Source organism: Phaethon lepturus, unplaced genomic scaffold (genome assembly GCF_000687285.1).
Source record: "Phaethon lepturus isolate BGI_N335 unplaced genomic scaffold, ASM68728v1 scaffold34581, whole genome shotgun sequence".
Classification (NCBI taxonomy): domain Eukaryota; kingdom Metazoa; phylum Chordata; class Aves; order Phaethontiformes; family Phaethontidae; genus Phaethon; species Phaethon lepturus.
Genome location: NW_010519158.1, coordinates 1 through 26,569, shown reverse-complemented (window position 1 = coordinate 26,569; position 26,569 = coordinate 1). Strand labels below are relative to the sequence as shown.

The following is a 26,569-nucleotide window of genomic DNA, read 5'->3' as shown; positions in this document are numbered from 1 at the left end:
GCAGGAATATCCTAGATATGAGGATTATGAGGAGTGTAGTCAGTCTTTTTCAGGGAAGATAGATGCGTATAGCAGGAGTGCTGAAAAGAGGGAGGTATGGCAGTTATGGTGGAGAAACATAAATATGTTTTTAGTGGCTCTTGAAATTGAGACATGCATTCTTGCTGTACACCACTGCTTGAGAAAGGGGGCTGGTTTATGAGAATGTCATGTGGGACAGTCAAGCTTTATGAGTTCAAAGCTCACCTGCCAACTACCTTCCATGTAGGCATCCTGTCATTAAAAGCAAATTTGATTGCACTATAAATTGTATGCTTTTCAGAATGAAATAAGTTACTGATTATTTTAATCTACTGTTTTAGGATTTGCTTGCCTTTCTTGCTCTGTAATGGAACTGTGCTCTTTTCTAGTGCTTTATCTTGAATATTTCTTGTTTAATTATTTCTATTATTTCCTACTTAGAATAGATTTTTTTAAAGCTAACCATTCCTGTTTTCTAAAATATGTGCGATATTTCTTTACAATAATCCTTACTTGTATGCCTTTTGTACAAGTTCTTTCTGATTTTCAATACTGGAAAACACAGTATGAAACTACTAAGATGTCTTACTGTGATACTCATGTTTCTTCTACATAGGCACAACAGAGAACTGCCTCATTAATATAATTTGTTTTGGAAATTTAAGTTTCCTGTATATTTTTATAGTAAAGACTCCTTTTCCTCCAAAGAATCGTGGTTAACAGTCCATGTACTGATTTTTTTTTTAGTTTATTCTCCTGTCACACATTCTGTGTTTTCTAATAGTGAATGCAGGTATTCCAGGATTCCTTTTGCTGAAGCAATTTTTCATGTTAAAATTGATAATTTGTTTCAATTTCTTGATAATCAGGCTTTACAGCTCCTTCCTAATGTCTTCACGTTCTGCAGTGAACAAAACCAAATTACCTTGGGGCATTCTCAGTATTTTATACAGGGTTTTGTCATGGGTTTTTAACATGCTTTGGGCAGTTAGACCCCTGTTCCCACCTGGAAAAGAAGTCTTCCGCTCTTTTCTCTGCATAACTGTTCTGATTATCTTTCCTTTACAGTACAACTGTTTCTCAGTGCTTGACTTCAAGCTTTGCACATAAATTTTATCATATTGCACTATCAGCTTGTATTAGTAAGGTTCCACTTTTTACCCACACTGTCAATGAGAGTAAGAGTGCTGTAGAGATCTTAATTGTTTCAATTTACATATATTGTTACTAATACTTTTAGCATGCTCCTGCATGACTATAGTTTTCTTTTATGTGAAAACTTGTAGAGAAATGTTTCTTTCAGTGTATTCCGCAGAAGTTAAAGGAACTTTAACTGTCAATTATGACAGTCTGTTGCTGAGAGATTGAGTACGATTTCTTTCCAGTTATACCAGACAGGATGAGTGGGACCTAAAAGATGCTCAGATACCTGCTGTTTCAAAGGGAGGTATCTAGTTGTTGAGTATTTAGGTGGATAAAGGTAAATTATTATATTTTGTGCATTCCTTCAAACTAAATTCATGTTGCTGAAGAAGTGAGATTTCTTTCATTCTGTCCTGAAGAAGTTGTATGTATATTCTTGTTTGCTTGTAATTTACCATAAAATGGTAGCAGCATGATTTCATCTTAATATTGAGGCATGGGGGTTTTATCTGTTTTTATGCTTTTTACTGTAGAAGTCATATAAGTTCAAACTCTTCCAGAATCTGTGTATAGCTACAGAGGTGGCAACCAAAGAAAAATTATTCTAACAGTAGAACAGATCAGAGATCAACACTGTAGGATGGTGCTGTGGGGAGCAGGGGCTGCCTGGTGCCCGCAACTTCAACGGAAAAAAGGTAAAATTCTTGTACCTATAGATAGCCATAAAAGGATTTTTGTGGTGCTATTAATAAGTTTAAAATGCACAGCTGGTAACATTTTTCCATTCAATCTTTAAATACTCTACCTTGGAAGGGCAACATATTTGATACCAATTTTAACATGTCTCCTCTGTTTAGAAGCAGTGCCGTCGGCAAAGAACTTGAATGCACTCACTTTGGAAGATTGAGAAAGCATGAGTATTTAGAAACTTGAATCTAGACACAAGATGCATTGGTGCCTAGTTATGTAACTACAAAAAACCTTGAGTGTTAACGATGTTATTAGTTTTGCTGAGTATTCCTTATCGTTGTTTGGTTTAGCATGAATTGCTGGTTTTTTCTACTTCTGATTTTCCTTCTCCGTTTTCCGCCTTACTACAGTGTCAGGCTTTATATTCTGATGTTGCTATCAAGTCTAGCTGTAACTGACTAAAAGCATCTCTTGCAAGAATTACATAGCCTGTGTTTTAGCAGTGGCTACTACAGAATTTTTTTTATTCCTGGCTCTGCTCTTTTAAAATCAGTGCAAGTAGGCTTTTGTTAAATCTGTAGCTTCGCAGTGTATTGATCAATGGATACGCTTGGGAAGTAAATGCTATTTTACTTGAAGTGCTGAATATGTCTGCCTAAAGCCAGTTTTTGTGTAGCACAAAATAAACCCAGAAAGGTTAAACAAATTTTACCTATTAAATGTAGACACTCTGAATTCTGCCAGTTCAACTTCAATTTATAAGTAATCTTCACTCCTAGAAATCATTTATCTGCAAGACCTACCTCTTAAACTACTTGAAGATGGTCCAATTTAAGCATTAACCAATTAACTTTACTGCATAACACCTACATGGCTCTTATTTTTGTGCATACTTCATCATGACCATGTACATACTGTTCGTTAGATGCTTAGGAATCTTACAGAATTTAGTATGCTAGAATATTACACTTCTCAAAATACAGAATTTTAATTTTTTTGTAGCTGCAGAAAGATACCGAAGGTAATTTCTATGATACAGTAATATATCATTCTCTGATACTTAAAGCAGAAAAGTCTAAGATGTAGATCTCTGTAGTATTAAGTGTTTATATTTGATGTTTGTGTCTTATTCTCCAGCTAGTGTTCTGTGCATCTAGAATTTGGCACTTTAACGATTAAAGGATTATCTAAAATTCAAGATAAGTTATTTCCCAACTGTTCAAATACTTAATTGCAGACAAACCATGAACATTTGATCCCAGTATGACAGCCAAAAAGATAAATTCACATGATACTAAAGCATATGCAACATAACATCTCAATAGTGTGAGTGGGTGACAGGAAGAGTGTGATGTCCATCCTTGCTAGCATCAGCTGTGGTATGTGTTTACTGGTTGTACTAGCAGATTAGAAACCACATAGTCTTGTAGAGGAAGGTATGGAAATTTGTAATTTTTAAACTGTCTATATACATAAAGTGCATAAGACTATATAGTCTTATGTCTTATAGTCTGAGCATCTAAAAATTGTTGCAAATAAAAGTTAATTTTTTTCCTCTTGCTAAAAATCAGTCCAAGCTTCCAATATATAACCATCAGACATTCAGTTCATGCTTTACACTCATCTGGTTTAGGTTACTGAAAAAGAAAGATTTATTTCATGAATATATTTCTGTAAACTTGATTACTTAGTTTACTCATGTTTTGTGGTCAGTTTTCTAATCAACAGGGGAATGTTGAAGATCTGAATAACAGGTTAAATTTGGGTATCATCCAAATCTTGTACCCTAGTTAGACTATGTCCTCTACACCCTTATATCTCCATTTACCAAGTGCCTGTTTGTTTCCTCCTGTTTATATTTTTCCCCCTCAGTGTCACTCTAGTATTACTGCCTGAGCCTTGCTTTGGACTGGAGCATACTCGGTTGTGGGGAATGCAAGATCTCTATTCACATATGAGGTGTATGGTACTAGACTGATGCTCAGAGGAGAAATTTTGGAATATTTTACTGTATAACGCTGCATCTGACAGCAGATTTTTTTCAGGAGCTTGCAATTTTAGTGAGTTACCGCCAAAAATTAGATTAATCCAAAATATGAAAATACTAAAACATGCTAATAAAATACTGATACAGACAATTACATATACTAAAAAAAAAAATGTATTTTTCTAATCTTATTTCCAAAAATGATTATTTTGGCTGCAACTTTCAGCTTGAGCAAATGTGAGGAAAAAACAGCTGAAATGGTTATCAGACTTGATTAGTAGGTGAATACTGGATTCTTACAGCAAAGTGAAGGACAACCCAAAATATATTACTTTTCTGTAATGTCTGTTTTTGAAGGATTTTTTTCTGTATTAGTCAATTGGAAGATGGAAAATTAGTATTTTTAAATCAGAGTATTATGGAGATAGAAGATTAAAAAATGGGGACATATTGAAGATGGAAGTTGATTAATAACATGAAGATTTTCTTCTTGTAGACATTGCTGACTTTACCTTATTAGAGCTGACAAGGAGTTTCAGAAATGTTTTCTTTTCCAAAAAATTGAGTTGTCTTGAAAGCTGAATTCAGTACAAGTGAAATGAAAGCATCATTCTGTTATGGAAGGACTTTATACGGAAAGGAGAGGGAAAACCCTACATGTCATCAGGTTTGAAGTAAAGTTGCCAGAGCTGACCATATGAGAATGTCATGCTGATTTGTTTCTCAATCTTGTTAAGTGATCTTGGTTTTCTGTACATTAACTGAGGTATAGAAAGTAAACTCTTCTGTGTGCTTTTTTGTTCTGTAGATCACATATGGGACTTCAAATACCTTCTGGTCCAACATAGTTCTGTCTCGGGTGACTTTGAACTGCACACAACTCCATGGTCATCCTATGAGTGCTTGTTTGATGATGATAAAAGGGCAATTGAATTTAAGGAAAAGTTTCAAAAAAGCAAAACATCCCTTGTGCAGCTGACAAAGCTCTCTGCACACTTGGAGGAAAAATGCTCAGGTAAAGTTGTTATCCGTAGCTCTAATGTCTGTTGTGCAGTGCATAACTAAGCAAAATAGATGCTTTGATCAAGCAAAATGGTTTAAGTTAGCACAGTTCTGGGAGTCTGAATTTATTCTGGAGGCTGCTGCTCAATACCCAGCCAGACTGTGAATGCAGCCTTCATTCGGTCAGCCCAGAAGTGGGATAGGTGTGGTATGTGGTACCACAGCTTTGGAACATAGGGAGAAACACTGCCTTTTGTCCCCGCCAACCAGTCTAGTAATGATGTGATTAACGACTGAAAGTTTGTCAAGTAGTGTTTCTCCAGAACTGGAATTCTCTAAAGCAAGAGTAAAATAGCTACTGCTATTGAAACCTTCTTACAAAAGAACAAAGAATACATTTTACACAGTCACCCTCTCTGATAAACCTAGAAGATTGCTAATGTTGGTGTTAAACATTAAGAAGTAACTAAGTAAAATTGGTATTGCAGCATTTAACTCTAGTTTATATATGAATAGTGGAAAGCTAAGTTGTTAAAGATCTGCTTTTCAGTGTTTCTTAATTAGTGTGGAAGAAAAGGAATTGGAAATTATTTGCACAATAGTAGTCTCTTGATCTCTTATTCAGGATCTTCTGTATTGGTATGTACCACAATAGTACCTAAAAATGTTGTGCTTTTTATGTTTTTTAAATAATACCTAACCACAGTGATTTTTCACTGTATAAATAATCTCTAGAAATATGAGCATGTGCTACCAAAGGAAAAAAATCATAGTTTTATTGATCATTATTTTGTTTTTGAATAACTGTAAATCCTTGCTTTTGCTTTCGGTTAGAAGTAAAACTGAATTCAGATTTGATTGAAATTGTTGTTTTTGCAGGAGTGTTTCAAGTGAAAGCCTGTATCTTAGAACTGAAGTTTACCATTTCAACTGGTCAGTACAAGCAACTAGTCTTCCATGCTGACACTTCACTGGAGTGTGTTTTGGCTTCTCTGCCTATGATTACGTATTCAGGTTGTGCTAAATGTGGTTTGGAACTGCAGGCAGATGAGAACATGATCTACAAGCAATGTATTAGATGTCTGCCATACAACAAAGTAAAAATGTTCTACAGGTAAACAAAATAAACGTAAATTAATGTGTACTAGTAGGGAAGTAAACTACAACTTTCTTCATTTTAAGTTCCCCCATATATAAAATTCTGTATTTAAGGTGTGGTTAGCAATTCTTATGTTCTCTAACGAATTTTCAAGGAGCTGTTCTTGAACTGCTAATATATTGCCATTATTTATAGATGATATTTTTTATTTAAATTTAATTTCTTTGAATACTACATCAAACAGTAACGAGGTTTACCCAGTACTGTGTCAGTGAGCTAAGATGGAGTAGAAGCTTGAGGACCAAAGGAAAGCTCTTTGAGCATCATGTTTTGGCCTAAGTTTGAAATTGTGTGAATGCACAACCATATTTTTAAACTCATTAATCAACTTTAGCCTTGCAGAAATGATATTAACAAATGTTTTCAATAAACATTCTCATAGAGAGCAAAGTTACTAACTTATCAGCAGATGGCACTGTGAGACAAGATGTATATGCACATTTACTTAAAGAAAATAAACTAAACAGATCCAGCTGATGTAGGAATACTTTATTAACTAATTGCTCAATTTTTAAATTTATCTTGGGCTTTTGAAATGTAACTATCATAGCAACCTGAAAGATGATGTGTAGGTAAAAAAGGTTGAGACAATCATAGATGTAATAGGATTCTACAATATGTAAATTTGCTACCAAAGTTCTTTCTAAAATTATTCCTAAACTATTTCATAGTGAGTTTAATGAATTATTGCATACTCAATAATTTCTCATTTGGCTTTGATTTAAATACTAGAATCCCAGTTGTCTAAAAAGAAAGTGATTTAGTATTTTTTCTCTATGCTAAATAGTCTTTCATCTTAAGTTTATATGCTCTATTTTCCTTTGAGGGAGGATTAAGTGCAAAGAGTTTTTTTCTTAACTGAAAAGGTTCCCCCTCTCTTTCATAAGATTATGTCCTCTCTTGTGGTCCTGAAGGACCTCAATTTACTCTTGCAGAAAAGGTGACAGAAAAATGATAAATATTTCCAATGCTTGTATTCTCAGCATGTGAACACAGCTTGATGTGGTACTTAAATGCACAACTTCTTCAAAGAAGTCTGTAATTTTTGCACTGAACTTTTGCTCTGATTAGCTAAGAATGCATCTCCTTGGTAGTATTTCCAAATTCTGTATTGTAGGATAACTTAGTACATCTACATCTTAACAGAAGAAAAATCTGTTTCTTGCTAAAGAAATATCTTGTTAAAATGAATTTAACTTAGTAACTAAATATACTGTCCTGGCATTACTCTGCTACTCAACAGCTTGAAATGTCAATTGTTAGTGTTAGTCTTGTTTATAAAACTGTATGCACAACTAGTAGAAAATTTACTTTTTTCTGTAGTTTGCTAATTCGTGTCCCCTTATCTCAAATTGGTTTTAGTCCCTCAATATAAGGAAGTAGTAATTTCTATTTCTAGCAATGCGATAGCTACCAGCACCTCCTTGGGAGTAAAATCTGCATATTGTTTTCTACTTTGTATGAATGAATGTAATAATACCATAAACACTGCAGACTTTTTAAAACATAGGATTAGTCTGTAATTTGATTTGCTTCTTTATGATTCAGGGGATGTAGTAATTTATTAACATAACAGAATTTTTTACTTTAAGGGTGTGAATATTTAAGATATGAAATAGACACTAGGATAGAGAAATAGATATTGTGACAGGATCTTGGTATTTGAGAGACTTACATAGCCCTAAAATCTTGAGTTTCAATAGTGGAGGTCAGCGAACTCATCCCCTATCATCTTTTTCCTTTGAAATGTAGGAGCCCTGTTTTGTTATTTTGCTGTGATTGTAATGAAGCTCATCTTTTCCTTTACATGCTGAAGACACAAGCTTAACATAGATGTATGTGTATATGCTTAGATAGCTTTCTTTTTTCTAAGTTAGGTACACTGAACACTTTAACAGTAGCAGTAATAATGAGGCAGAAGATCCTAGAAACCTATACTTAAGTGCTGTTGTGTGTGTAAATATTATCCTAGCTCAAAAAGAATATGGAAATATGAGTATCAAGCTAGAAGAAATGAAAACTAAGATAAGGAAAAATATTTTGTATTTTGGAGCTCACTACCTAGATTTCAGATACTGCAGATAGGTCCTTGTTTTTTATATCTGTTTTTCCCCAAACTTCTAGTTTCCTAGCATCTTTTCCCTGGATTTGTTATGATGGTAGCATTCCTTTCAGGCAATTTGTTTTTCAGTCTATATCAATGAGTGTTTCTCACTTAAAGATGAACACTTTAACAGTAGCAATGATGAGATAAGAGATTTCTAGCTACTTATGCTCAACAGGGATTGAATCTAACCTTCTGTACTAGTGGAAAAATCTGTTCCATTGGTGTGCTTTACTAGCTTTGTATACAGGTACTAAGGCCTATTTACTCTGCCTCTAAGGAGTTTTAGTAGATCTATGTATGCCTTTAGGAAAATTCAGTTATAGCCTTAAATATGTTTGTAATTGTTACAATTATTTAAATTCATATTTAAAATGGTGATACTTAAGGAATAAAGCTGAGCATGTAAGTGTAGTGTTAAGCTTTCTCTCATGAAGGGAGAAGGGTGCCAGTGGTCTTTAATGACTACAGTTAGTCTGGGCTGTCGTGGTTTAGCCCCAGCTGGCAGCTAAGCCCCACGCAGCCACTCGCTCACTCCCCCATGGTAGGACGGGGGAGAAAATTGGAAGAGTAAAAGTGAGGAAACAGCGGAAGAGTAAGTGAGGAAACTCATAGTTTGAGATAGACAGTTTAATAAGTAAAGCAAAAGCCACGCACGCAAGCAAAGCAAAACAAAGAATTTGTTCACCACTCCCCATGGACAGGCAGGTGTTCAGCCATCTCCAGGGAAGCAGGGCTCCGTCATGCATAATGGTTTCTTGGGAAGACAGATGCCATAACTCCAAACATCCCTCCACCCCTTCCTTCTTCTTTGTCCCAGCTTTATATACTGAGCATGACGTTATATGGTATGGAATATCTCTTTGGCCAGCCTGAGTCAGCTGTCCTGGCTGTGTCCCCTCCCAGCTTCCCGTGCACCCCCAGCCTGCTCGCTGCAGGCCAGCACGAGAAGCTGGACTGTCCTTGACTACTTAGCAACAACTCAAAACATCAGCACCTTATCAACATTTTCTCATCCCAAATCCAAAACACAGCCTCACGCCAGCCTCCACGAAGAAAATCAACTCTACCCTGGCTGAAACCAGGACATGGGCCTTGGTTTCTGTCTTAACCAACAGATTTGAAATAATCCCACAGATAATCAGACATGGAGTTTTCTTGCCTCTTTTGTAAGGTTATGAAATTTAGCAGTAGCTTTTAGATTAACAGATGGCAAGTCAAATGATTCTCCTACTAGGAAAGTGGCATATTTGTAGTCATTTGCCTTTGTTCTTCACAAGCGTCCAAATTAGTGCTGTTAGGTCCATTCTGCATCATGCTAACTAAATTAATGTATTAATAACTCTCCAGTTTTCAATATACTGAAGCACTGGCTGACTGTCCTACTTGGCAGTGCAGCTCTGCTAGTCTCTTGAGGTGACTGCCCTTCTTTCATTTCTGCCATCTCTGCAGTGAGCACATTTTAGCCTGTTAGGAGCACCTCTGAAAAGTTATGCACTAAAGATGATTGTGCCTTATTTTATTACTTTAACATACACTGTTTTGGTACTGTTCCAATATTGCTATAACCAGGATTTACATTACGGTATTGTCCTGGTGTTTACTATTTTAGTTTCTTCTGTGAGATGGTCGGGATATGAGCATTGCATCCTGCTTTGATCAGAGCAGCGCAGATTTTTCTAAAGAGTGTGAGGATTGTGATGGGGCTGATGTTGCAGGTCAAATTGTAAATAGTCTCAGGGCAGTCAAAGAGCATATGCTGGATAGAAGCTTAATCAGCTGTATAAATGATTAGGCTTAGTAAAATTACTCAGAAGCTTGAAAGGAAGCAGAAACTACCTGTTGAACATCACTATAGAGGACTGCTGAGGTATCATCTCACAGAAGCACAGCAAAACCAATAGCAGGGATTTATTTGGGGGAAAATAAAAAAGGTATGGCATCAGTAATGTCAAGTTGGAAAGATGACAAACACTTGAAATACAGGCAATACATGTACTAAAAAAACATGACTTCTTACCGGTTGCTTGTCATCCAGTATCACTTCTGAATCATGTGCAACAGCAAAATTTGGAAAGACCAGTGCTTGTAGGACAGCAGTCCCTCACCAGGTTCATTTCAGATGTAATAGGAATACTATTCACCATATCCTATGTAGAAAATGGTTTCCAAGAAGAGGAGGGATTTTTACTACTTTGGTATTGTGGTATGTGAAACCATTTGGTATTTGTCATGGTATGAGACACACTATTTTGGTATTCCACAGTGGCTATGAAGTGGTGTATTAAAGCAGACAATATTAGGTGATGTTGATACAGATAATACAATTGCAAGTGATACACCTAAGCTTGCGTCCCTACTTTGCGTTTCAAATCTTTATGTACCCCTTGTATATTTGTAGGTACATATACTTACATATTAACATCTACATCTATATGTTAAATATAGTTCAAAGCCATAAATGACATAACACTTAATTTCATAACAGTGCAGTTCTCACTGTCTTCCAGGAAAAGACACTGCTAAAACATTGTTTTCTGCAGTTGTCTGGAAGTAAGTCTTATTTCATAGCTTTAGAAGTTATTTTAACATTGAGTAGTAAATTCAGTATGTATCTTAAACTCATTCCAACTCTACAGATTTGACAGAGATGAGTGCCTAGAGATTTTCTAGTTTTTCTAGTTCTTGGTGTTACGTTGGAGGGTAATATTACATTGTATTACTTTCCTTTAGCAATTTTGCTTCAATTAAAAAAACACCAGCTAACTTTCAAGAATCTTTTGTTTTCTGATCTAGACCTGCTCTGATGACAGTAGAAGATGGAGGATATGAAATTTGTGTTCATGTGGTGTCGGAGTTGATGGAAAAAATCTTCCTCAATATTCCTGCAGACTGGCTGAACAGATCAGTAGGTACTGTCTCATTAGTTACTTGTGATAAAAACAGGCAGCAAAGTACACAGTGGAAGTAAAACTCTTTAAGTATTGACAATTTAGAATTGGGATGAGATTGTTCAGGAAATATGATTGCTCATATTGTATGAGACTTTAAAAAAAAAAGTTGGAACACTTCAGTTGCTGTCCAACAAACTCAGAAGCTCAGAGTTGAGGTGGCAGCAAGAAGAGGTGAGATGCTATGAACATTAAATATGTTATATAACTAAGTATTCAGTAACTAAATGGGTTCCTTATATGTGAAGTAGAGTGTCTTAGGAGTTCATAGAAATAGCTGACATGCTTTCATTATGTAAATAACTGAGCAGTGTTTCAGACAGGCTTCCCTTGATACATCCTCTTTGACTTCTTGAGGTATTCTACATGATTCACAGGTGTTACTGTTTAATGAGAAACAGTCTTAACACATAGCTTTTGTTTTTTAATAGGTTTTAAAAAACAAATTTTCTATTCAGGTGTTGAGCTACACTTCCAGTAATTCAGTGTAGCTTTCATGGAGATGGAACTTGAATGTTAGTTGCTATTACGAAAATAAAGAGTAAATTGGACTGTTCTGTCTTTTGCAGTGCCCTCTTCAGATATAACCTACAGCACAATAGTAGCAGATCTGTGTCATTTGCTGCTAGCAGATACGAAAGCATCCTATTTGTTGGAAATCAGGAGCCATTTTGTGCTAGATGAAAACAGCTATCCATTGCAAAAGGATTTCTATCTGCTAAATTTTCATCCTGATCTTTGAAGCATTGACCTGTGCAACAACTGAGTAACATAGACCATAAGAACACACAGATGGCAAACAGAAGGAAAATTAATTAGCTCAAGGAAGCAAATCTCTTTAAAAACACAAGAAAGGAGTTTGGTTTTAACTTAATACAAAAAAACCCAGAAAGGACTGGTATGGAATATCTGCTATTAATATATACTGCTGCTGTAATACTTATAAATTGTCATGAAGTATATTTTTATACATATATTTTTATCTTAATAAACTCTTCCTGGGTATCTGTTTTTCTTTTCTCCCCAGAGAATTTCACTAGTACTGAGATGAAATTTTTCTCAGATGTGACTGTCTTCCTCTAATCTGCCATAATTCAGTAATATTACTTCAGTTACAATATTTTTGTTTGTCTTATCCTATACACTGTCTGTGACTTGGTTATGTCATTAGTTGCTTTGCTGTTGTGGTTGCTTTTCTTTTAACAGCAGAATTTCTGTCACCCTCAGCAATTTTGCTGCTATTGTTTTCTCTTGTAAAAACAGAACTGTCTTGCTGAATCTTATTTTGTGTATCTAGAAGTTATTGCACCAATCTAAGGTTTTAGGTAGTTTAAACTGGTGCATTCTTTCATGGACCTTTTAAATGATTTAATTATTGTAGTATTTGTTGTTGTAGTACTTACCTAGCATAAGTTGGCAATAAACTTAATCACCTTAAGCCAATTTAATCAGTTTAACCCTGGTCTGCAAAATTTTCTCCCAACTTGATCAGGTTTAGAAATGAATTGAATTGTTTTTAAAGTATCAGTGTATTCTGGTGATTTTTCTTAGTAAAAGACTGAGTAAATGGCTGCACCTGACTTCTTAAAGTGACAATCTCATGACTATTACTCTGCTAATGTAATTAAACATATAGATTGATATTTTTCTCTGATAAAAACTGTGCCTCTTACAGAGGCTGGTAGAACCTGTAGGGTATTAATCTTATCTGCTGTCTGGCTAGATCCTTGCAGATCTTTACCTGCACTGTTCTCATTTAGGAAATCACTTTTCACATATGCCGTTTCAGCTATCCTCAGGCTTCAGACACAGAACTGTTCTCAAGACTGAATTTGATAAATCAAGTGGTCAAATGTATTATAATGACAGTAATATGACTGTTGCAAAGCTTTCATGTGCTGTTTCTTGAAAGTGGCTACTTGCAACTGAATAACTATGTTTCTTGGTGCTAGTTTGGATTCTTTTGTGTATCATGTGAAAGCCATTTGGGAATGTTGAGTTCTTAGTGATGGTAGTAATGTTTCTGATCAATCTGGCAGCAAGAGACAATCCTAAGGATTACTGGATGACTTTGAAGAAATTAATTCTTAGCTTAAGTTTCACAAGATCACTTATCTTATTTCTCTATTTAACTACTTGTGCATTGATCAATCTGGTCAGATTCTATTGATGAAAAAAATTCTGTGCAGCTCTTCTTCTCCTAGCAAACTTAGTCTTCTGGTTTAAGCCCTAGCCATATTGTGATAAAATAATGCCTCAGTATTTTTGTCTCTCGAACAGTCTCTGACAGTTTTGTCAGCAAACACAGAAATGCTGATCTTATGCCAGCAAAATCAATTTCCTGCTGTGCCAAGATAACTGAGACTAGTGTTAAGACAGCACAGTGACACCAAAAACAATGCACAACACTAGCACCACTGGTGTGTAAATCAGGTTCAAATGCTGGGACAGAATCTCCAGAAGGAATCTCCAGAAGAAATTAGGTGGCCCCTTATGCAAAGGAAGCACTGCAGAGGAATGATAATTTCCACAATAACGAGCCTAGGCCAAGGGAGGAACCAGTCACAGAAGAGACTAATTGTAGTGTCCTCTTCTGATCAAGCATGAAGACTTATTTTTGCTACTGTTAATAAATTGTGCTAAAGGTAATATGGAAAGTCACAGCTTTGTAAAAGGAGAATTCAAGAGTCTTGCAATGATTTAATCACCTGACTGTAAAAGCACTTTTTATCTTTAGTTTCATGTGACCTGGCAAAAACAGGATATTGTCCTAACCCATCACCTTGGAGAAAGTCCTAAGCATTTGTGCCTTTTATACCTTATTCTAACTATGCTTTACTCAATCAGGTTCTAGAATGTGAATTTCTTACTGCCGGGGAAAACTATGTTGAAGGGAAGAGCAATTTCAGTGTTTGGATTTAAATGAGGTATTAGGACCAATGCTCAATGCTGATCCTGTAGGAGTGAAAACATTCCAGGAGCAGTCTGAGGCTCTTGAAAACTAGATATTGATTACATTAAAGAAATCCTAAAGATTGTTTTACACCCTATCAATGTGTTGTGTCATTAGGATGATTTGATAACTTTGGGTGGAAGTCGTGCCATCTAGATTGGTGAGCTGTGTGTGGCTGACCACCAAGTTCTACATACTGTGTTTTAGGTTTCTCCAGCTAACTTGAACCTGACGGCCTACTTCTCTTATGATTTTTCAGATCACTGCTCTGACTCCTGTTTAACAATATTCCTTCTTGAAATCCAAGCTACAAACATGATACCATAGTTCAATGTTAACTTTAAATTTACCATAATTCTATAGTTTCTTGGGTCCCATCTTCACTTTAGTAATTCTGTGCAAAATTCTAGGTCCTGCTGCTTTGTGTTTACCACTTCAGACTTTTCTCCTTGCCTCTCAAAAAGGAAGCCATTTTACTTTCTGTGCCTCCATCTGGCATAGAGATTTCTTCCGAAGGAGCTTTCTGATGCTTTATTACCTGTAATGCTTCTTGGTCTCTTTCCGTTTCATCAAGCTACTCCTTTTGGAATGTACTGTTATATTAGGAGCAAGCAATTATCCAATAAATCCATCTGGTCTCTCATTTCCTCACTTAGAAGAAGGATAGAGTAGTGCAGATGGCAGTGATCCTTAGGCTTCCTAAAAGACTAGTTATAGTTATAACTTTAATTGAGAGAGAAGGTAAGGTAGACCGTGATCCACAAGGCAATATAAATAAATACTCTGCTTGATTAGTGGTAGGGCTTCTCCAAGATCTTGTTCTCAAGAACAAGAATATAACTATTATTCATGTCTCTTCTAAAATGGTGCTAAATTGCTGCTCACTGTCTTTTGATGGGGTTGTGCTTTCCTTAAGTTACATGCTAGACTTACTGCAGAACTTCAGAAGTTCCTGTATTTTTCAACAGTAATGGGAAGTATTGAGGAAATTGTCACATTTTGCATGATCTTGTATCTATTTCTTGTGTATTTAATGGATGGTGGTTTTCTGTGCTATATATCTTGGTAAAATTTTAACATTTTCAGAGGAAAAGAAGCACTGTTAGGTACTGAGAGGTCTTGTAGTCATTCCTCCTACATCTTGATATAAGTCTCAAGCACAAGACCAGCTGGGTGATCTGTACAAGGCAGTAGGTAAAAAAGATTACTCTATTATGTGACAATTGGTAACACTGTATTATAACTCTTTAATAACATTTCTCACTTCACTGGAATAACTCTCTTGTTCAGAAAGATTAAAAAAGCACCTTTCTCATTTACTTCACATGGATGACCTTGAGCAAAGCCAAGTACATTGGTAAGTGCATTTAAATGTTTGTTCATTATTTTAGCTGCAATTATTGAACACACAAACTGGAAGTGTTGGTACGTTAATGTGTAAAAAGCACAAAGAAAAGAGACCACACTAGTACAAATGCATTGTTTTATTGCTTGAACTGTACGGTACATCAGGTCAGGTGACTGACTTCCCACTTTAATGGTATTTATACCAAGAGACGCTTTATATTAATAGATGCTGTATGTTACATGCATCTTCCTGCACAAGCTAGTAAACCTAACTGAAACATTCTTAGCAGTTTACTTTCAAGATATTTAAAATTTATTAGTTATGATTTAAATTATAAAGAAGGACATAACCTATTTGGTAAAACTGCTTTATTGTATTAATGTAGTTATCATAGAGTTTATAGGTAGTTATCATAGAGTTTATAGGTAGTTATCATAGAGTTTATAGGTAGTTATCATAGAGTTTATAGGTAGTTATCATAGAGTTTATAGGTAGTTTTTCCTTCACACATTGAACTTGTTGCCTATTAGATTGGTTTTCAGTGGCTTTGTACATTAGGTGCTGTAATGCCAGCACCCCCAAACAGCTCTTTGGAGTTGGGGGTGCTGGCATTACTTACTTAACAGAGATATAATGAGGATTGAACATTTTGAAAAATTCAATTAAATGTAATTAGTCTAATCTCCTCATATTATATCCAATAGTGCAATTAACAAGGCAGACTGCGGGTACCATGTAACATTTCAAATGTGGGATCAGGTGGAGTCTGTTACCTTGCAATTCTTCTCAGATACATTCGCATTCATAATACTTCCTTTAGATAATAACAATATTATCAAAATGGAAAGTGTTCTCATCTCCCTGGAGAAGCCTTATTTTTTTATATAAATCAAATTAATTAATACTGTATCCTCTTTGAAAGGAAGTTGGCTTTATTGCAGCTACAGAGATTATGGTCCTCTTGGAACACAATTGTACAAAATGTTTTGCTGCCATAGCCTGTGTGTCTGGTTTATGACTGTACGGTGTGAAAGGTACAGAGTTCAGGTCCCCAATGAGCAATCAAGAATAGAAGAATGTCCTATTTTATTTTGATTAAAAATAATTGCTCTGAATTACTTTACAGAACAGTAATTTACTTAAAGAAAACTCTACCACTAAAACAAACGTACATCCTGGGGGCTTAAGCCAATTGGATTTTCACTGTAAGAATGGTCATACCAGGTCAAAGCCAAGATTCTTGTAATCAGTGCTCTGTCTCCAGCAGAGGTGCCTTTATGGAGAAATATATAAGGACAGGTCCTTCGTATTACTTTCTCAGAGTACTCCAGTACTCCTGCAAGCCTCCAATCATTTGTGACCTCAGGTTGTCTTTTATGCTTTTCCCTTAGTGTCAACACAGTGTTGTGCATTGGGGTCAGCTGAAAACATCTAACTGAATTGCTACAAGAAATACACTGTGCTTAGGACTGAACAGGTTGATGAATAAACAGTTGGTGCTTTCATATTCAGAAGAGGCTTTAAATATACTGCTGCTATTTTAAATAAATTGTAAATTTAGTAGTCAGTCAACATCTTTTGGGCTTTGTCCATTTTGGCATGCTTACTGGGCTTCCATCCCTTTTGGTGAAGCTACTCTGTCCGTGGTGATGCAGTGCAGTGGACAGTTAGGCCTGGTATCATCATTGACAGTTCTTAGGTCATTTTGGATTCTATCCACATGATTTGTGCCCAGAACTCATGACCAAGAATTGGAATTTACTAGTCAAAATAACTAATACTGGTAGATCATGTTTGTCTTCCTGTTTTGTTTACTCTGCTGCATATTAATTAAATTGGAAATATATTTTGAAGAGAGGAAGGATAGAGTTCCAGCCTACCAGGGACCAAGTCTTCTCTTTGTGTTTAGGCAAGGAAAGAATTTACTCATTTTATTCTTGTCTATTTAGGAGTGTAAAATGGTCAAAGATTTTGTACCCTTTATCATTAGATTATGAAAGATAGTGAGAACTTGTAAGGTAGTTTTTTGTCCATGCTGTTTACATGCTGTGGCAGAGAGCATGCCATCGTTTAACCAATTCCTTGGGTTTGCTGATCATTTCATTCCAGTGTTCTAGTTCTTTGCCACGGGTGTACATGAAAGGCCCAACTACTACACGTCCTAGCACATGTGTTTCTGGAGGGGGGGAAAGAAAGCAGATAGTGATTAACATCTATTGAGTGCTTTTCTGAAATCCTTACCTAAATTAGAATGTTAACTTGTATTTCTTGAAGTGATGCATGTTCTGAAAGTTATTTTTTTAAACCAAAATTTTCATCAAGGAATTTACTCTAGATTTCAAGTTCTGTAGCTTCTGCATGCTAAGATTCAGCATTAAAAGGTCCTGCAGTAACTGGGTACTTTGTTAATTCAGGCTTACTCGATTGCCTGCACTCTAAACTAGAATCAGTTTAAGGCACACAGATCTGGATCTGCCTAGCCCCTCTACCTCAAGTGTACTGTGGAGGTGTACCCTGGTTTTGGGCATCAGCAACCTCAGCAGAAGTCCTATGATGCTCTAGCTTGGGAAAGAATAGATGTAGTTACTGAGAGCTGGGAGTCACTATATGTGGTTTGCCACTGACCACCCTCTGAAAATGAGCAGATTGTTTCTTCATGCCTGAACTTTTCAGCTGTGGATGGGGAAAATAATTCCAACCTGCCTTACATGAACTTCAGAATGTTTGTAAAGCATTTGGCTGTTCACAAGCAAAAAATGATTAAAGATTTGAGTACTGATCCTAGTTCTTGTCAGTCCTCAAGGGTCAGATTTTGGGCAGGTGCTTTGACTAATGGAATTTTTTTAGGAGTGTATGAATCCAAATGAGAATATTAATCTTTAATTATTGGGATCATATCTGCACTCCAGGGAAGATGTTTTTCTTGTGTGTAGTGGAAATAGTGAATTCTGATTTACTTCTCTAAGGAGAACTCCTTAATGGATTCTCTGACAATTAGTAAGAGGTGACCTCAAGCATCGGGTTTTCTGCCAGGGAATGGGGATGTTTGTAATCTTTCTTTTTTCTCACTGCTATTATGCAGTGAGAAGATGCCTGTCCCTCTTTCAAATTTGGTTAGGAACAGTAAATTGCTTCAAAATTTTGGAGGTTGGGGATTATACACATGAGTGTTCAGAGCATAATTGCATAAGCTTCTTTTCTTAGAATACCAGAATGAAATGAAAGTACAGCACCTTGGACTGACGGTGACTAGCCTACAGTTACTTTATTCATGTCTTCCACCAAACTTATCTTCAGCCTCTGAGAGAGACATACACTTATGGCAAATAAGTTGTTCTGCTTTTTAAAGAAACAGCCTGTGAAATACCCCAAACCTCTTATGTTTTATGATTATTGTTGAAAAGGAATATGGAAGAGTTTTATAATATCTTAACTGTAATAATTTATATAGCTTACTTTCTCCGTTGATACTCTGGAGCACAGACAGACTCAGGCTTGCTGTATCCAGCTCTGTCTCATCTACCTTGAAACTGAAGGTTTCATTATATACTGGATTGGGAGATCCCAGAAGAGCTGCTGTCTTTTTACTTTTGATGAATTTATTATGGTTCATTAGTGAGACTTTGACATATACACCTTGGAGAAAAGGAAATTCAAGAAGAAAATACATTAGAGGCAGTTGGGAGAAGGTTTAAGGAATAAAAAGTTTTCTATATTAACAGGATTAGTGCACCACTAACTAGAATATTTGCTCTTAGTTCATGATGCTACTTTGTTCATCTGCCATGAACCAGTCACATTTTTTCTCGCCATCCTTATCTTAGTTTTTGTTTTCTAAAACTAATATATTTTGTAACATATTTCTCTTTCAACAGGTGTGCAGGGTATAATTTTGCTTGTTTGAAACCTCTATATTCTCATCATTTTACTATGCATTTCTTTATGTATGAGTTTTACCTTAAACAGAGATAATTTTCTCTAACATTATGAATGTAGATTTACTAATTTAGAGGGCATTGTTTCTAAAGTGAAACATCCTGATAACAGCCCACTCAAAGAAAACTCAAAAATTCATAGTTGATGTGTGTCTGTAGACAACTAAACCTTTTTTCTTTTTAACTGCTGGGTGTATTTTGCATTTACATTGTTTAGTTTCAAAGCCCTCCCAAAAAATCACTACAGATTGAAACAAATGTGCTTCTTCCATCTATTTTTGCTTTGAGTGTTTAGATTTTAAACATCTTGAGGTTATCTCTACACTCAACATCTCTGAGACCAAGGACACATGAGCATGATGTACCAGGAAAACCCCCACTGCAGTAAGGGAGAAAAATTGTGACTCCATGCCATGGTCCTTTGAACAATGGCCAGGCTGTACAAAAATGGGAGTTTTTCCCAGTTCTGTTCTCCCCAGGAGGGCTGTTCAGCATAAGCAGCTGTCCTGCAGTTGTTCTGTCTGGGCTTTTTCCTTGGGGCAGCTCTGTTACTGTTGACATCCCCTGAAATGCTACCTTCTCTGGATTGGAGTGCAGCAAAGGGATGTTGCTCACTGTATTAACGCAGGGGAAAAAAGATGCTACTGATGATGTGAGACAAACCATTTATTATGAAACAAAACCAAACTATAGCAAAACTGAGCTATCAAAATCTAATTACTCCAGTAACAAAGTATAGCTTCTTTCCACCCAAGTTAAATCACCCTGATGTTTGTTTGTTCTTTTCAGAGTCACTCAGCACAAGCCTGGGTGGATAGATGAGGAAGGAGCAAATTAAAACAGGAATTCTGGAGCTGATAACAGAGAGGAAATCACACTTACTGACAGCATGGCTCTCCTCCTGGAGCTTTAATCCCCTTGCCCGCAGAACCACTACTGTGAGACGGTCCAGGTAGTCATTGTAGCTGAGAGAGAACTGGATATCACCATACTCTGAAGGAGGCTTTGGAAGCAGAACACCACTTGTCAAATATAGCTGAAAAACTCTCTTCACGCAGACAAATGGGGGGGAAAAAGTTGTTCTTCATACTAGGTGAATTGTAACAGTTTTATGCTGTTGTGACATTTAATAGAACCATTTCATTGGCCTTTCTGAACCTTTGAATTACTATCTCTTCCAGGTGATGCCTGTTTCCTTGCCTCTTCTGCTTTTATTTGCTTCTGTTTTGAATTAGTAAGAGCAGAAAACAAAAGGTGCTTTCTTAGGTAACAGTCTCCTAACTTACAGTGACTGTTTCTGAGCAACTGGATAATCCCTATAGAACAGCTATGGATCTGCGTAAGGTGTGAATTTTGATTCCAAATGTTTATCAAATACTTTTGCATTTGATGTATTTGATATAACACATTTCTACTTCAGCTGTAGCCCGCCAGTACTTGTAAGATGACAACTTCCACAATGCCAAGCAGTCTGGTATCGCATACCTCCAAGTTTTCTTTCTCCAGATCTCTCCATATGACTAGTTTGTTGTCATCAGTTAATGTTTCATTTTTCAGCGGGAATATAACTTGGCCTAGAAGATGATGTTTCTTCTGTTTATCGACATGATAAACCAAAAACTTCAGAGTCCTTTGGAGCAACATTTTACTGGAAACCTGTACAGGAAAAGGAAGAATACATTAATTATTATAAAACTTTCAACACTTTTGTACTCTAGCATGACTTCGAAGGAAGAATTTTTCAAGTGTGTTAAGGGTAAGTGGGGATTTCCTTTGGTTATTTGAAGTTCACTTTCTTAATATGCCTGAAGTTTTAGCTATGCAGAAGTCTAAAGAGCCAAGCTAAAATAGAATGAGTTCATGTGAAAAATGTGAAGTTAGCTGGTGGTTTTTCAACTCATATAGATCTAGTGTTATATGATGCATTCACTTCCAGACACAAATGTTTAGAAATCTATAAATATTCATTTTTCAGTTGTCTGAAACACAAACTTTTTGATTTTTATAGCTTTTGTCTTGACACCTGCTGAAAGCCTCTTGGCATAGGGAGCCAAGCTCCTAGCTTTACAGCACTCTACAAATAGCATACCAGGCATGTCATGAGTTCTAGTTTCTAGCCTACTTCTACAGCAAAGAAACTAAAAGCTATGAAAGCATTGGCTCACTGTTGGTTGCTTCTGGACTTCTAGAGCTACTGGGCTGAACTGCTCAGCCATAGTTCAGAGTGGAGTTTTCATCATTCCCAGGGCAGGTCCTGGAATCCTTATGGTGCAGACCATGAGTAAGATCAGTTCTGGAGCCACAGAATTCAGTATTCCAGGGTGTCCAGAAGCCCCAGTAATAAATCCATCTCCAGTAGAAACAACTTGTATCTTGGTAGAAGTTTGTAGAGAACTAATTTTCACAAAACCATGTACTGTGGTTTGACAAGTCAACATTTGCAAACAAAAATCTCCATCAAAAGGAAAAGTACCTGAAAAACAAAGTTTTCATCAAACTGCGGGTTAAGGGTTTTGCGTTTTGTTTTGGACTGCAAGCAGCTTCTTTCATCAGGCAGCAAGTAGATTTTCACAAATGGACTACAGGAATCAGCAGGAGGCTGCAGCTTTCTGACTTTGATCAAAGAGACGAGGAGCCTTTCTGACTCTTGCTCATATTCTATGGAGAACCAGAGGCGGCCGATGTTGCCTTCGGGAAAATCTGTCTCACTTTTGTCTTCAGGAAACTTATACAGCTCTGGGTTAATGGTCCCGACAACATAAGCTCCAGCTTCATAAAATAAACAAGCACTGTCAGATTAGTCCCAAGACTGTAGTAGGCATTTTTATAACCACTGCTGTATTAGGGAAATCACATTAATCTCTTTATTAACAATCAATTTTTGCATAAACTTGGTATTTTAATTACTCTTTCTTCAAATTTGAAGGAGTAGTTCTAGGCTGCACCACTTTTCTTTCTTTTATTCCTGTGACTGTACCTTGATAGTTCTAGGTATTCGTTCTTGCAATTTGCAGCTGGTCACTCTGCTGCTTCTGGGAACAACAGACACTTCCCAAGTTACACTCATGTTGTGCCTTTACAAAACACAGGAGAGATTGCTTTGTTTGACATAGGTGCAATGTCCCATAGCAGCAGGTCCGGAATGGCTACATTCTGGCCCAATTCCTATATATGAAATATTTATAGATGTAATATTTAGGGCTTGTACTGTGTAATGCTATGTCTGCTCTTCCCCAATAAACATGCTTCATAATAAAGTTACCTGTTAAAAAGAGTACCCTTAGGATGCAATGTTTCTGCAATGCCATACCCAAAGAATGAAATGATGAACGTGGCCCAGACTGGGGAATCATGCAGGGGTCAGTGTCTTCCTGAACATGTTCTTCGTTAATCAGGTTAATCCAGTCTTGCCCATGCAGTGCTGGTGGAATGATAAATGGAATGCTTCTGGATCTGCTCAAGACAACAACAGCTACTGACTCTTGTAGTTCAAATATGGAAACCAAACTTGGTAACAGTAGTAAGTTTACTATTCTTATCTCAGTTTTGTAAAAATACTAAGGAGATGCATAGGTAGAAAAGATAAATACCCATTGTTTTGCAATTGATTTTATTTGTATAATGCCTAAAGGTCCAGCAAGGGACATGAGTTCTTAATTCTTCAGACAGTTCCCTCACTTTTTGCCTTTCTTGCCCTTTTGAATTTATCTTCCCAAGGAAAGGAAGGATTAAGTGTAGATGCTTGTTGTAGAGCTGCAAAGCCCTGCAGTAACTAGCTTTCTAAGAGACTCTCCTTTCTGAACTGAAGTTTTAGTGTCTGGTTCTCAGATGCTTTATTATGAGACCACCAGGAATGGCTCTGGAACATAGGCTGAATTTGTCTACATAACAGATAAAGCTGTCCATGCATCAGTTACACTTCAATGTATTAACTTTATAAATAAGAAATAATCATTGCATTCAGAGTTAGTTATTTTCCTAAAGGAAGAAAACAGAACATGACTGATATTTTAGTGTAATTTAGGGGTCTCATTTATTTCTATATATTCATATATTTAGATCACCTCTCCATTTGAGATTTTACAAATTGAAATAAATTACCAATAGTGTATACTTCAAAAACAATACAAAAATATGTACCTTGTGCTTTTTAGTTGGATTTCAGAAGCTGACTGATCCTGAAAAATGGCATTTGCATTTGTCATTTTGACAGGACTGGTAAGCTTTTCATAAGAAAGGAGGCAGCAAAATTTCTTCCAGAGCAGGTATGCCGTTAATCCAATGAGAACAAATAAAAGGATCCCTCCTATTACACCTCCAGCAACAGCAACTGCCTGTTCTGTTCAAACAGAAGCACATCAAGCATCATAGGAGGACCAAGTTATGTACGTTTTGGGGGTAGACAGGAATATTAAAGCTAACAAATTTATTTGATTTACATTCCAAAGTTATTTTTAATTGAAACATTCCACTCTTGCACATTTTTGTCTTTGGTTATAGCATGATGCAACACCTGAAGACGTACGACATGGGCAGTGAGAGATTAGAAAGTGTTCAGATATGCTGGCAATGACTGCAACCTAAGACTACAGACAGAAAAAAAAAAAAAAAAACCAAACACAAAACCCAAAGACTTATTTGGGCAGTTATTTTACCTTAGCATGGCAGAAGTGCTAGAGCTTTTGTAGCAGAAGAAACCTGGGAGCACCTAATATAAAAGGTACTGTTATTTTGGTTTGGGTTGTTCTTCCAACTATTCATTTGTGTTAACTTGAGACTAGATCCTGGCACAAGGAACAAAGCGAAGCTCTGGGTTGTTTTCTTTCTAAGGATGCACGTGTTTCCTTAGCTGTAGAGTCAAACTTAAGTATCCTTAAAGCACCATTTCCTGAATCTTGATTACTTCAGATAAAACCAAAACCCAAGTTATACAAGATTGTCTTTAATGTGAATATGAGGAATTCTGTTGTGAGAATTTCTCGCTAGACTAAGGGTAGACAATTGATAATGGGCTCAGTTTGTTGTTTTCTCATGTTTGCTGGGTATGCTAGAGTAAAAGGCTGGAAAGCCCACTTCCACACTGTACCTTATACTCAGCCTATCTTGGCCTACCACTAACTAGTACTGGTGCATAGAGATGTGACTAGGTCTCAACTGAGAATTGATCCTACCAGAATATCCTCTCTGAAAATGAGCCCAAACTGCAGAATTATTTTCTACTCTGCATCCATGGGAGGCAGCTCAAGATTGGCCAAGTACTGTGTACTGCCACTTCTCAGGGTCTTCCCTGAAACTGAAGCAACAAAGTGACCTGGCATTCTCTCATAACTGGTACTGACTTTTTTTCCCTTCTCTGCTTTAGGTAGAGATAACTGTAATTATGCTGTATTCCTTTCTCCTCTTTATCTGTCTGTGCTTGGTAGATACCTTGCAGTTAGGCACCTCTATATGATGGTATAAGTAAAGACAATACAACCACAAAATAGTCAACACTAGTAGTAGTTGTGATTAAGAATTCAAAACTGATTTGATACAGTTTATTGATTAGAGCTATAAAGAGTATAGGAAGTGAGTTGCAAATCCATATATTACTAATCTTTTTCACTGTTGCCATGTTGCAATAAAGTTGAAATGTCCTTCAGCTACAGAACACTTATGTAAATACCTTGTGCTATAAAATTAACCTGGCCGTAGCGCCTCAAAGGCCTTTATCTGACTCTATCTCATTTTCCTGCATTTGGTACAGTCATAGAAGCCAACTTATTTTTTGCAGCTCTCCTGCAGGTGTGTTGCCTTAAGTCTCTGCAGGAATAGTCTGGCTCCTTCCCCATGAGTCATATAATCACTCATGTCCCACAGTACCACGGAACAACCACTCTGCTCGTGGCTACAACACAGCAACAGGCGCTTGCTCTCCTTGCAGCCAGTAGGTGGGCTGAATATATTTTGGTATTTTGCCAGGCTATTAGTACAAGACTTGCTTCCTGTTTTTCAGAATAAGTACCTATTTGGTATGGGTTAATATTAATATGGAGACAAGCCTGTGCCACACTGGTAATTTAGTTTTCTTTCATAAGAATGCATTCTTTCATAAGAATGCACAGTATGAGGAAATGTGTAACATATGCAGTCCTGAGCGTGGAAATCCTGTGTGTTTGTTCTTCTTAGTTTTGTAGTTTTGTTGCTCGAGTATGTCTTCAGTCAGATTGCCATTTTATTACAGCTTAGAAGGCCAGATGCAGGAAAAAAGCTTTACTTTAATGCCCATGAACATAGTAGAAATTGTTCACTTCATACAGGTGTACTGTCAACAATACAGATGTTGATATGGCTGGTGGTTTTACTGTCTTAGGTATCTTAAAGGTTAACATTTCAAGTGAGCTCAGCAGGACTCTAACTTGTCCTGTCCATTCCCAAGTCTTCAATGCTCTCGGCAGCAGTCCTGTGTTCCCCCATAACCAGTTTGTCACCGCTTACTGTTAAGGACAGTAAGCTGAGGTGTGCTGTAATGCAATAGATAGTACAGCAGCTGTGCACTGATCTTGGAGTGAGCAAATGAGTTTCCAGTCTCTCTGTTAATGTACTGAATTTGTTCACTGCAGGCCCACCCACTGCCATTGGCTCATTATGCCTTTTTTTTTACACAAGGATAAATACGAGGTAAAGTTTTATCCATTTCAGTAAAGCTACCTATGATTTTATGAGGGTAAGGAGAATTTGGCTTACTTTTGTCCATCTTACCTGATTAGATCAGCAGCAGAACCAGTAGCGTGGGGCACAATGTAGTGCTAGTCACAAAATCGACTATTGAAATAAGTTGAATCGTTTGTGTGCAGGGAGAAAATACGTTATCTTTTTAAATAATTACCTGTCATCATGAGAAACTGATGTAGTATATTCTGCTGTAGTACGGGATCATGGCAGCTGGTGAGGGAAGAGACCTGCTGGACCACTTCATCTCCAAGTGGCCTGGGCTGGGGGATTGTTAATGGGCACCAGGTTTATCCTAGCACAGAGAAAGGTTGCTGGTCATCTGTCTCCTTTGGGACTGGATCCCTTTTTGCTTAGTGTCTGATGAGACGCATTTAATATGTTTTTCTTAAACTTTGCAGTAAGCTACTTCTCATCAAAAGCATTAATCCCTCTTTAAAGACTCACATTTGTTAACATTTACAGCACAAGCATAAGCCGAATTTGGGGTGGAGGGTAGACTCTGCACTGTGTCTGTCCCGGAGCCAGGTTCTCTGGCAGCCCGGTGCTGCGGCTGCGGATGGGC

The 26,569-nt window shown here is 36.8% G+C and overlaps 2 protein-coding genes across 2 annotated transcripts in view; one reads left to right on the top strand and one right to left on the bottom strand.

Annotated features, from left to right (window-relative positions):
* The window catches only part of FAM35A (family with sequence similarity 35, member A), a 16,208-nt gene extending 4,409 nt beyond the window's left edge, over positions 1-11,799 (top strand). The window contains exons 4-8 of the mRNA XM_010296954.1: positions 1,725-1,859; positions 4,650-4,856; positions 5,723-5,957; positions 10,903-11,018; positions 11,627-11,799. Of these exons, the coding sequence (XP_010295256.1) occupies positions 1,725-1,859; positions 4,650-4,856; positions 5,723-5,957; positions 10,903-11,018; positions 11,627-11,799 (866 nt within the window). The remainder of the gene's footprint in view (positions 1-1,724; positions 1,860-4,649; positions 4,857-5,722; positions 5,958-10,902; positions 11,019-11,626) is intronic.
* Positions 11,800-17,238: 5,439 nt separating this feature from the next.
* On the bottom strand, positions 17,239-24,611 carry LOC104628392 (synaptotagmin-15-like). Its single transcript, XM_010296953.1, has 8 exons — positions 24,605-24,611; positions 23,434-23,632; positions 22,604-22,746; positions 21,767-22,062; positions 20,779-20,949; positions 20,176-20,296; positions 18,815-18,994; positions 17,239-17,534 (listed from the first exon to the last, which is right to left on the bottom strand). Exons 1-8 carry the CDS (start codon positions 24,609-24,611, stop codon positions 17,398-17,400), a joined length of 1,254 nt encoding a protein of 417 aa, XP_010295255.1. The 3' UTR covers positions 17,239-17,397.
* Positions 24,612-26,569: the final 1,958 nt, after the last annotated feature.

Excerpts from the sequence above, each read along its gene's own strand:
- LOC104628392 (XM_010296953.1), bottom strand. Across the intron at positions 20,950-21,766 it reads ATGAAAACTTTGTTTTTCAG|GTTTCCAGTAAAATGTTGCT; the intron begins GTACTTTTCCTT and ends TTTCCTGTACAG. Across the intron at positions 20,297-20,778 it reads TGGAGAAAGAAAACTTGGAG|CCTCCTTCAGAGTATGGTGA; the intron begins GTATGCGATACC and ends CTGCTTCCAAAG.